We start from the raw sequence: 13,035 nt of genomic DNA on the forward strand, positions 1-13,035 counted from the left end.
AACGGTGAGCAAAAATCCCAGAACCACGCGGGGGGACCTAGTGAATGAACTGCAGAGAGCTGGGACCAATGTAACAAGGCCTACCATAAGTAACACACTACGCCACCATGGACTCAGATCCTGCAGTGCCAGACGTGTCCCACTGCTTAAGCCAGTACATGTCCGGGCCCGTCTGAAGTTTGCTAGAGAGCATTTGGATGATCCAGAGGAGTTTTGGGAGAATGTCCTATGGTCTGATGAAACCAAACTGGAACTGTTTGGTAGAAACAAAACTTGTTGTGTTTGGAGGAAAAAGAATACTGAGTTGCATCCATCAAACACCATACCTACTGTAAAGCATGGTGGTGGAAACATCATGCTTTGGGGCTGTTTCTCTGCAAAGGGGCCAGGACGACTGATCTGGGTACATGAAAGAATGAATGGGGCCATGTATCGTGAGATTTTGAGTGCAAACCTCCTTCCATCAGCAAGGGCATTGAAGATGAAGCGTGGCTGGGTCTTTCAACATGACAATGATCCAAAGCACACCGCCAGGGCAACGAAGGAGTGGCCTCGTAAGAAGCATTTCAAGGTCCTGGAGTGGCCTAGCCAGTCTCCAGATCTCAACCCTATAGAAAACCTTTGGAGGGAGTTGAAAGTCCGTGTTGCCAAGCGAAAAGCCAAAAACATCACTGCTCTAGAGGAGATCTGCATGGAGGAATGGGCCAACATACCAACAACAGTGTGTGGCAACCTTGTGAAGACTTACAGAAAACGTTTGACCTCTGTCATTGCCAACAAAGGATATTTTACAAAGTATTGAGATGAAATTTTGTTTGTGACCAAATACTTATTTTCCACCATAATATGCAAATTAAATGTAAAAAAAACAGACAATGTGATTTTCTGGATTTTTTTTTCTCAGTTTGTCTCCCATAGTTGAGGTCTACCTATGAGGTAAATTACAGACGCCTCTCATCTTTTTAAGTGGTGGAACTTGCACTATTGCTGACTGACTAAATACTTTTTTTCCCCACTGTATATATGCTACTGTTACTTTGTTGTCCGAAAAAATTCGGACAGGATGTCCTCGAATGTAAGTAAAATTAGAAAAAAAAAATAGAAGAGCTCGATGCACCGCCCAACGTTCTTTTTGGTTTGAGGATGCTGATAGGGAAACTGGACAGTTCAGGAACTGAGCCACTCTGTCTCCCATGTGAGCCCCCCACCCCATGGGACTCGCGTCGGTTGTTATTACTCGAGATACCTTTGCTATCCAAGGGATTCCCCTTGATAGGTTTTGGTGTTTTCCCCACCAGAGAAGGGAATGAGTAACGGAAGAACTTAGGGTGATGCGACCCTTTAAATTGTCTTTTAGTATTGACTGCATTTCCAGTATATCCCATTGAAGCTCTCTCGTGTGGAATTGTGTGAAAGGTACTGCTGGCAGGCATGAAGAGAGAGAGCCCAGTAGCGACATCGCCCTCCTTAGTGTCATTGGGGGATTGTGTAGAGTTTGCGCTACCATATGCATTATGTTGTCTTTTTTGGAAACTTGGAGCCGGCATTCTTGAACGTGGGAGTCCAATGTTAGTCCCAGAAACTCTTGAATTTGGCAGGGTTCTAACCTCGATTTTTTTGTATTTATGAGCCAGCCTAAGTTTGTCAAAGTAGTTATCACTCGGTCCCTTAGTTCCCTGCAGGTTTGAGCCGAGTCGCTTGCAATAAGGAAATCGTCTAAGTAAAGGATTATGAATATATTTTGTTCCCTTATGTGAGCCATCATTTCCACCACTATTTTTGTGAATATTTGGGGAGCTATTGATATTCCAAATGGGAGGGCTCTGTATTGGAAGTTTCTTACTTGTCCGTCTATGGAGACCGCCATCCTGAGATATTTTCGGGATTGTTTGTGAATGGGCACATGGTAATATGCATCGCTTAAGTCTAGCACGACCATGTAGCAGTTCGGGAAGAGGATTTTTATGGTGGATTTTATTGTTTCCATTTTGAACTTTTGGTTTTTTACATATTTGTTCAGGTTTTTTAGATTTATTATCGTTCAATAAGAGCCATCCGGTTTTGGCACTAGGAATAATGGGGAGTAAAAACCCCTTCCTATCTCTTGAGGGGAGATTTCCTGAATTACAGACTTCTGTAACAGAGTTACAATTTCCTTTTCTAGTGCGGTTTGCGCCGCTGCTGAGGACCTTGTTTTCGTTATTACGTAATTTTGGGGGTAAAGAGAAAAAAATCTATTTTTAGTCCGGACTGTATTAGATTTAAAATCCAAGAGTTGTTGGATATTTTCTTCCAGGCGGGAAGGAACTAAGTGAGTCTTCCCCCCCACCCCGGGGAAAATGTCATTTAGAGGGTTTTTTGTCACGGGAGGTGTTGCCAAAAAGGAAACCCCTGTCCTTTCTTCTTCCTTCATCCCATCTATTTTGTTCTCTGGGGGGCCTTCTGCGAAAGAATCTCGGGTTCCGAAAGGACTGTCTAAATAGAGTTGGTCCTAGGTTTGGGAACCCTTTCTTTTTATCTCCTGCTTTCTGGAGGATGTCATCCAAGGTCTCCCCAAACAAGAAATTTCCTTCGCATGGAATAGAACATAATTTGAGTTTCGTTTGAAGATCCCCTGGCCAACTTTTAAGCCATAGAGTTCTTCTGGCTGCATTGGAGAGAGCTGCGGCTTTGGATGTTAAGCGTACGGAGTCCGCTGATGAATCCGCCAGGAATGCTGCTGCAGCCCTAATTACAGGGATCGAATCTAGCATTTTATTTCTGGGTGAACCGTTTTTAATTTGTTTTTGCAACTGGTCAACCCACACCATTAAAGATCTATAGGTGCATGTCGCTGCTAAAGCAGGTCTCAAGCTACCGCCAGCTGATTCCCAGGCCCCCTTAAGGTATCAGCTTTTTTTATCCAAAGGATCTTTAAGGGTACCCATATCCTCAAATGGGAGAGGGAATTTTTTTTGAGGCCTTGGCTACAGCGACTAGTTTAGGCGCTTTGTCCCAAGAAGTAGATGCCTCCTCTTCGAAAGGATACTTCCTTTTAAGAGAAGGTACCGAGGAATTTCTCCTATCTGGCTTCTCCCATTTTTTTTTAATCAATGTTTGAACGTTAGTATTTAAGGGAAATGTTCTCCGTTTTTTCTGCCCCAGGCCACCAAACATTATGTCTTGGGCAGTTCTATCGGGACGGGGATCTTCTACTCCCACAGTAGCTCTCACAGCTTTTACTACCACAGCATCTACCTCATCTAGTGGGAAGCAGTGACGGCCTGAATCCTCATCTGAGGAAGATGGGGAGGAATCAGATTTATTGGAATCAGCGTCCTCAGATGTAGACTGGTCAGAGTGGGAATATAACACCTCTTTTTTCTTATCTTTTCCCTTTTTGAAAGATGTGAGGGCATTCTGAACTTCAGATCTAATTGTTTTCAGTTCAGATGCAAAATCAGGGGTTTCTTCACGTAACAGGCGTTGTATACAGGCATGAGTTACAAAGCTTTTTTTGTTGCAGGCTACCGGCAAAGCTTTATTACAGGTGGGACAGGATCTATTTTTCGTTTTTTCCAACGTCTTCTTTCCCTATTAAGGGAGAAGAAGGAACCCCATTACAAAAAAATGAACTTTCTCGGAGATCACTCACCATTTAGACGTGGACGTAGGTACCGGTTCTGGAGGGGGGGCAGGATCTGGTGGAGGAGAACCTTGAGATGGAGATTTGCTCACTGCAGCAGACCTGCTGCGTTGCGTTGAGTGACTGCTGGACCCGCTTCTTCTGGTCCCCTTAGGTTCCACTTGCTTCTTGTGATGCTGGTGTTGCTGCCTAGGCTGCTGCTCCGGTTCTTGCTGCGCGTCGCTATCCTCCATGTTTCCAGGGAGTTTGTGCAACAAGCATGTGTGCACCATCTCCCTATTTGAATTTACTGGCGCCTCCAGCGTCCGTCGTCCTTTCCGGCCTCTACATCACGTCCCGGGGAGAAAAGACGCTACTGCGCAGGCGCGCGGCGATGACCCGGAAGTCCTACCGCATTTCCGGAGCGGCGGCCATCTTTGTGCACCCGGAGTGCGCGTTTGTCGGCACGGAAGCTCTAGATGTCTCAGCGCCCCTATCTCAATCAAAGTGGGGGCGCTTCTCCCCCCGCACACCCTGAAGAACCCCTCGGTTCCAGCGATGGCGGCTTCGGGTACTGAACCAGCTGCGACAGGAGCCTCCTCGCTGCCAGAACCCAGCTGGCTGGCCCCGGTCCATTTGATACGGCATCTCCTTTACAGGTACCGCGCCGAAAAAGGTTCCCCGTCAGGGACAGGAAACCAACTGATGCGAGGGAGAGGTACCGCCCTTTTATCTATAGGTTTCCTGTCCCTGAAGGGCGAATCCCCTCTCTCCGTGGTGCTGTCATGGGAGACCGAGAAATTGAGATTTTTGGCATTAACTCAACTCGCCGTGTTTGAAGGAAGAGAAATGCTGCCTATGACCCAAAGAACACTGTCCCCACTGTCAAGCATGGAGGTGGAAACATTATGTTTTGGGGGTGTTTCTCTGCTAAGGGCACAGGACTACTTCACCGCATCAATGGGAGAATGGATCGAGCCATGTACCGTATAATCCTGAGTGACAACCTCCTTCCCTCCGCCAGGACATTAAAAATGGGTCGTGGCTGGGTCTTCCAGCAAGACAATGACCCAAAACATATAGCCAAGGCAACAAAGGAGTGGCTCAAATAAGAAGCACATTAAGGTCATGCAGTGGCCTAGCCAGTCTCCAGACCTTAATCCCATAGAAAACTTGAAGGAAATGGAAGCTCCGAGTTGCCAAGTGACAGCCTTAAAATCTTAATGCTTAAGAGATGATCTGCAAAGAGGAGTGGACCAAAAATCCCCCTGTCATGTGCGCAAACCTCATCAACTACAAAAAACATCTGACTGCTGTGCTCGCCAACAAGGGTTTTGCCACCAAGTATTAAGTCTTCTTTGCCAGAGGGATCAAATACTTATTTCTTACTGCAAATAAATTTAAATAATTTATACAATGTGATTTTCTGGATTTTATTTTTGATATTCTATCTCTTAATGTTAAAATTAACCTACCCTTAAAATAATAGACTGTTCATGTCTTTGTCAGTGGGCAAACTTACAAAATCAGCAAGGGATCAAATACTTATTTATTTTTGTATGGTAGGTTGGAGAGCTGGTCCTACATACGATCTGTACATATGTGTAAGGGTTGGAGGAATAGGATACTAATGTTCTATGGAAAATAATTCTAGGGATGAGTTCAGAAGGAGAGAAGAGAATACAAATGAATTATTGTCCACCCAGCAGGTATGATGCTAAACCTCAGGTACCAAGAGTGCGAGACTGGACAAAAAGAGCTCATCTGGTTCTTGATAGCTCACTAATGTCAGCTGTATGTCAGTATTGTGTAGGCCTATTTCGATGCATATGCACTTTTGTTGTGTTATCACTACAGAAAAAACTGCTTGTAATCTGCACATGACCATGTCAAAGTTTTTTGAAAGACAAATGCCAGGAAGTATCAAAAACAAAGCAACTTTATTTAAAACATGCCATACCAAGAAGAGACAAAAAATGCAGCATCAAAAAGAGGATGAAAAAGCATGTAAAAAAGCCGCAAGTACCGTAACTTAAAATCCAGCTCACTCATCACCAAGTGTACGGATCACACGGTCTGTGTGTAACGAGAAAAAAAACGAAGAAACATCCAGCTCTCTTGATCCAAGAAAATGTGATATAGATTTATTAATTATTCCACAAAAATGGGAACAAGACACAGGTATAGAAATGTAACGCATTTTAGATCGCTTGTAATCCTTCTTTATAGCATGAAACATACATAGGCAACGGCATTTAAACATGTATTTACTTATACATTTTAATTATTTGTCATCACTGTATTGGAATTGTTCATTAAATCCACACCTGAATTGTCCCATATGGTCTTGACGTCCAGTGAACACGCTGGGTGGTATATACTGTACTTTAACGCCATTGTCTGTGTAGGTTTCCTGCTATGAAGAAGGATCACAAGTGACCCAAAACGCATTGCATTTCTACACCAGTGTCTTATAGAATACTTAATAAAACAATCTCGCATTTTATTGGATCGTGGGAGCTGGATGTTTCTTCATTTTAAATTAAACTAACGGGCGAAGAAATGTTGCAGATAATCTGCAACACCAAAAGCTCCCAAAATACCTTAGGTCACTAACTTGTGATTGGCTGATTGCTTGTACAATACACGGCAATACCTTAGTATTGCAGCGTACTGTAAATTTACTATTTACTTATGAAGCCCTAGCCCTGCCACAGGCCAGGCTTCATACAATTACTAAGATGGCAGAGACAGGCCATGGTAATCCGTCAACACCCTAAAATCACAGCGTGGGGAAAAGGGGTGGGGAGTAGAAGAGCGGTGGAAAAAAATCTGATAACACCTCCAAAAGGGAGTCAGCAGCAAAACACTATTCAACCAAGGACAGGTGCTGGCTGCACACTCGCCATTGCTGAGCAGTTCAGTACACTTTTCCTACTTGGCTCGCATCCATCTGCACCCTCCTCTCTTTTGACTGACAGCTTTTGGCACCATCGAAGCCACAGAAGGGCAGAGATGGATCAAAAACAAGTAAATGAGATGGCGACCTGAAACATGCAGCCACTCCATGTCTAGGTAACACTGCCTGGTTCAATCAGTCATTTTGTGACGACAGATACCCTTCTGTGATGACTGCACCCAAGTTAAACAGCAGTCATTTCTGGATATTCAATTAAACAAGATGGGACCTAACTGTCCTAAATCCAGAGAGAGGCGACTACAGTAGATGTCACCATACAGGCAACTCCAGCTGCCATTGTCAATACAAAATTGGCATCAACTACAAATTGATGGGGAGGTTGTTGTACTTGTTCCTGAGGGTTGTGCAAAACAAAAAGGAGTCCTAGCAACTGGAATTGGTGCAAAGAGAAACTTTCTAGTAAACGCTTTTTGCCAACTCTATCGCTGTACGGAAATGTTTCCAGCCCAGTGTAAGTACTAGGGAAAGTAGCAGCAGTCCTGTAAGGAACATAGCACATTGAAGACTGCCTAGATAAAGAGCATGGGCACAAAGCTCTTTTTGTACATCCACCACCCTGGACCTCACACTGCCTGCACAAAGGAAAGGTCCATATAACAATGCTGCACGAAACAGACAAAGACAGACAGAGATGATTTTCTGCCCTGCTTACAGCTGACCAATCATAATCAGGGGACCTCATGTTGTGAAAAAAGTACCGTATACACTCGAGTATACGCTGAGATTTTCAGCCGATTTTTTTGGGGCTGAAAGTGCCCCTCTCGGCTTATACTCGAGTCATTGTCCCAGGGGGTCGGCGGGGGAGGGGGGAGTGGAAGCTGTCAAATCATACTCACCTGCTCCCGGCGCGTCTCTGCACACTCCTGCTTCCCCGGCGCCCGCAGCTTCTTCCTGTGTTCAGCGGTCTTGTGGTATCGCTCATTAAAGTAATGAATATGGACGCATATTCATTACTTTAATGAGCGGTACGATGTGACCGCTGAACACAGGAAGAAGCTGCGGGCGCCGAAGATCACCTGTCAGTGAGAAGCTGCCAGGGACCGCGCCGGGAGCAGGTGAGCATAATGGGGACTGGAGGGTGAGTATTGAGCGATATTCACCTGTCCGCGTTCCACCGCTGGGCACCACTGTGTCTTCTCCGTACTCTGCAGTGACGCTCAGGTCAGAGGGAGCGATGACGCGATTAGTGTGCTCGCCGCCCTCTGCCTGAACAGTCAGTGCAGAGGACACAGAAGACATAGCAGCACCCAGCGGTAGAACGCGGACAGGTGAATATTGCAGGTGCCGGGGGCCTGCTCAGGACAAGAGGTGAGTATGTGATTTTTTTTTTTTCTTTTATCGCAGCAGCCAGCTATGGGGCAAATGTTTCTATGGAGCATCTTATGGGGCCATAATCAACCTACGCAGCAGTGTATCGGGCACATTATCTATGGAGCATCTTATGGGGCCATAATCAACCTATGCAGCAGTGTATGGGGCACATTATCTATGGAGGATCTTATGGGGCCATAATCAGTCTATGCAGCAGTGAATGGGGCACAATATCTATGGAGCATCTTATGGGGCCATAATAAATTTATGCAGCAGTGTATGAGGCACATTATCTATGGAGCATCTTATGGGGCCATAATCAGTCTATGCAGCATTGTATGGGGCACATTATCTATGAAGGATCTTATGGGGCCATAATCAGTCTATGCAGCAGTGTATGGGGCACATTATCTATGGAGCATCTTATGGGGCAATAATCAACCTATGCAGCATTATATGGGGCATATTTTCTATGAAGCATCTTATGGGGCCCATCATAAACTTAAAGGAGCAATTTATGGAGCATATTTTATTATGGAGCATCTTATGGGGCCATCATGAACTGTATGGAGCATTATATGGGGCTCCTGATTCAATATGGATATTCAAAAACACGTAACCTACTGATGTCTCAATTAATTTTACTTTTATTGGTATCTATTTTTATTTTTTAAATTTACCAGTAGCTGCTGCATTTCCCACCATAGGCTTATACTCGAGTCATTAAGATTTCACAGTTTTTTGTGGCAAAATTAGGGGTCTCGGCTTATACTCGGGTTGGCTTATACTCGAGTATTTAAGGTAACTTTTCCAAGAAACTCAGATATTTCTTCTACTATGAGATGTATAGATCGTCAGCCCTGGTTATGATTGGTCAGCATCATGCAGGGGAAGAAGTACACACCAGAGACAAATCTCTCTTGAACAATAACAAAGTTACAACTAATACTTTAGAAGCCAATATCTCTAACGATGAGGAGAAAGTAAAAATTGTTTTACTTCGTTCTGCAGCCACTATTCCATGATGTGGCCAGAGCAACATGTTCAAACTGATAAACCGTCCTTTTTAATGACCAGCCATATTTCTTCCTCTCTAAATTTTAGTGGCCATAACTTTTCTATTTTGTCACTGACGTGATGAGGCTTGTTTCATGCTGGAGATTTTGAGTTTTTCAGTGCAGTTTAGGGGTCAATATAAGTTACTGCTTTGGTGATATAAATTTTATTTCAAAAGAATATAGAAAAAGATGCAACACTGACATGTTTGGTTTACTTTTTATGCTGTCCATATTTTACACTAAATAACCTGTTGAATTAATTTTTCAGGTTATTATCAGAGTGGTCCATGATTATAATTATCATAAAAATTAACATGCAGGTAGCTGCTAACAGAGGCAACAATTTGTTTATTTTACTCACATAGTGTCATTAATTCCACAGCGCTTTATAGACATTATCACCACTGTCCCCATTGGAGCTCACAATAGAAATTCCCTATCATTAAGTCTTTGGAGCAGGAGAGGAAACCGGAGAACCCAGAGGAAACCCATGCAAACACGGGAAGAACATACAAACTCCTTGCAGATGTTGTCTTTGGTGGGACCCCAGGGCTGCAAAGCAACACTGCTAACCACTAAGCCACCGTGCTAAGCGCCTGTTTTACATGGCACCAGCTCAGAGCAGTCACGGACCGCTCCTACTGGCGATTTAGCTGTTACACATCAAGGGATCAGTTCTTCTTTTTCAGGCTGCTCTGTCGACGGGGTGTGACTGTCAACGTCATACTGATTGACATCTGACTTCCAGTGGCCAAATTAGCAAGATGTCGGCAGTCACTCCCCGTCAACAGAGTGGAGAGGAAGAGAAGCTGTGACTGTTAATGTGACGTCAGCAGAAGCCGCTGAATCGCTGGCAGGAGCGATCTCTGAAGGTAGAGATCGGTGCCGAACAGAACAGGTAGGCAGGTAGCAACTACCTGCCTGTTAGTTCTTGAACCCATGGTTAGAAAAAAAAAAAAAAGACCTGGATAACACCGTTAATGTAGTAGGATTAAGGTACCTTCACACTAAACGACTTTGCAACGATAACGATAGCGATCCGTGACGTTGCAGCGTCCTGGATAGTGATATCGTTGTGTTTGACACGCAGCAGCGATCTGGATCCTGCTGTGATATCGCTGGTCGTTGCTGAAAGTCCAGAACTTTATTTGGTCGTCAGATCGGAAGGTATCGTCGTGTTTGACAGCAAAAGCAACGATGCCAGCAATGTTTTACAATGGTAACCAGGGTAAATATCGTCACCGCTGTGCTTTAGGGCCGGCGCTCACAGTCCGTGCGGGAAGCTGAAGACGAGGGACGCGACAGACATGGCAATGTAAGTATGTAGTGTTTTGTTTTTTTTTACATTTACACTGGTAACCAGGGTAAACATCGGGTTACTAAGCGCGGCCCTGCGCTTAGTAACCCGATGTTTACCCTGGTTACCCGGGGACTTCGGCATCGTTGGTCGCAGGAGAGCTGTCTGTGTGACAGCTCTCCAGCGACCACACAGCGACGCTGCAGCGATCGGCATCGTTGTCGATATCGCTGCAGCGTCGCTTAATGTGACGGTACCTTTACTTGCATACTGCCATAGAATAGAATAGTTACTGTTTGCTTTGTCCATTTGTTATTTTAATGCATATTGAATAAATTTGACATTTTAAGATTTCTTATGATTTTTTAGTTCTTAATGACCTTGGATCCATATATACACTAAATTTTTGTTAGGATTAGTGCATAAAACAAAAAAAAAATCCACAGTAATTTATGTGGAATAAAATGTATGCTTTAATAAATAATCACTGTTTTCATGAGTATCACTGCAGACAAGTGATCTGCACTACCTGCTGTAAAAAAATAAAAATAAAGCAGTGGACAGTCCAGAACCAGAGACTGGGGGGAGGGGGAGCAAGGGGGGAGTCACTGAACAGGCAGCAAGAGAGACACAAAATGCTGTATAAATATGCATGTGATCACGGCTATGGTTGGTGTGAATCGTTTTGCCCCTCCTGGCCCAGCAGCCAGGTCAGGGATCTGTGGCGGTTTCCTACCTCCCAGAAACTGCAGCTTTTGAAGGCTGGAACATGTCACATCTTTGTCAACTTGCAAAGATGATTTCAAGCCAGGCTGGCTACTTAATAGAGGAACCGAGGATGAAGACAGGCAGGAGGCAGTTTGCAGGGCTCCCGCCACAAATTACTGACGCAGCCGCTAGACTGGGCCCTGTGAATCGATACGTACCATTATTACTTGCTACCAAAGATTTTTTAGATGCACTAACCTGAGCCCTGCTTTGAGCTGGATGTCCCACTTATTTCAACCTTGGCTTTTTTCTTCTTCGATGACTCTGAGGCAGAAGAGCGTTTTTCTACTGCAGGAGTGTTCAAAGCTCTCTTCTTAAAGAGCTCCCGATCTCTCAACAGTGCAGGATCCATGGTGCTGGGAAGAAGACAGAATCTGTTTAACCCCTTAGTGACGGAGCCAAATTTTTGAAATCTGACCAGTGTCCCTTTATGTGGTAATAACTCTGCAATGCTTCAACAAATCCCAGTGATTTTGAGATTGTTTTTTCATGACACACAATGCTTTATGATAATGGTAAATTTAGGTCAATACGTTTTGTGTTTATTTATAAAAAAATATAAAAAATTTGAGAAAAATGTTAAAAAATTTGCAATTTTCTAAATTTGAATGATTATCCCTTTTATCCAGATGGTCATACCACAGCAAACCATTAATAAATAACATTTCCCACATGTTGGCTTTACATCAGGACCATTTGTAAAATGTTATTTTATTTTGTTAGCATTTTAGGAGGTTTAAAAATGTAGCAGCAATTTTTCTTTTTTTTCAAGGAAATTTACAAAATTTATTTTTTTTAGGGACTTATCCATGTTTGAAGTGACTTTAGGGGTCCCATATATTGGGAAACCCCCAAACTTGATACCATTTTAAAAACAGCACCCCCTGACATATTGAAAACTGCAGTCAGGTAGTTTATTAACCCTTCAGGTACTTTACAGGAATTAATACACAGTGGTATGACCGAAATGAAAATGTGTATGTTTACCACCTAAATGCCTCTAACTTGTGAACAGATTACTACAGCCGTCAGACTCTAAGGCCACTATTTGGTCATGAATTGCCACGGCAAACATCAGGACCACACAATCATGATCTGAGGGCACCAATTGGGATAAAGAGGAAGCCCCTACACTCTGTTAACCATTTATAATGATGTAGTCACTATTGACAGCAGCATATAAGGGGTTAAACAGATTTGGATAGTGAAAACACTGATCGTGGCTGATACAGCAAGTTGTCAGCTATAGTGGACAGTGGACAGTTGTGGAATTGTCACCTGTATGGGGAGGCTATTCTCTTATATCTCAGGTCAGTTAAAAGACGTATTGGCTGTCATTAAGGGGTTAAAATGCGGCACTAGAATTATCTCCAATACACAATAGATAGATGGTTCCTGAACCGGGCTTCATATCTTCAGCCAGACTGAAAGGACGAACTGTGCGCTTCCAGGATAATGTCCGTCCAATATGAAGGCATTATATACAAGTAACATCAGCTGCACTAGTATAGTCAATCAATACGTCTACTAACTGCTGCCTGGACTGATTACACCGATTTACACCGCCTTATTTAGGGACAAACCCAGGTAAATCTGTGGGTCTTGGACCCAAACTAACAGCATCATTGGCATGTATAAGTACGGAACACATCACAAACTGTCTAAAGGTGCTATTGACGTGAGATTCTCATCCGGCGTGGGTAAGAACCCATCCAATCCACTCAGGCAAAGAAATCGAACCATAAATGTCCATAAATTACGTGTAATACTCTCCTGCTGAGCAGGACATGAGCGCAGCTCCTGAGTCAGATACGTCAGACTTCTTCCCTTAATAATTTATACACATTCATTTAAAAAATGTACAACTTCTAATAAAAAACAAAACAAATGTATCTGAACTAGGAAAGGAGGCAACAAAAATGAGCCAAGTGGCCACTGGCAGGCAGACCCTCAGCCGCCACCTGCCCGGCCAGCTTCCCAGGGACTGCAGGCGGTCTGGGTGAGAATCCACTCGCCT

At 43.8% G+C, this 13,035-nt stretch overlaps 1 protein-coding gene across 2 annotated transcripts in view; it reads right to left on the reverse strand.

Moving 5' to 3' along the window:
* Positions 1–13,035, reverse strand: part of GTF2E2 (general transcription factor IIE subunit 2) — an 84,423-nt gene that overhangs the window by 71,096 nt on the left and 292 nt on the right. For both annotated transcript variants that reach the window (XM_077275299.1, XM_077275290.1), the window contains exon 2: positions 11,217–11,374. In XM_077275299.1, coding sequence (XP_077131414.1) covers positions 11,217–11,370 — 154 coding nt within the window. In that variant the 5' untranslated portion in view covers positions 11,371–11,374. The remainder of the gene's footprint in view (positions 1–11,216; positions 11,375–13,035) is intronic.

Source organism: Ranitomeya variabilis, chromosome 1, assembly GCF_051348905.1.
Source record: "Ranitomeya variabilis isolate aRanVar5 chromosome 1, aRanVar5.hap1, whole genome shotgun sequence".
NCBI lineage: Eukaryota > Metazoa > Chordata > Amphibia > Anura > Dendrobatidae > Ranitomeya > Ranitomeya variabilis.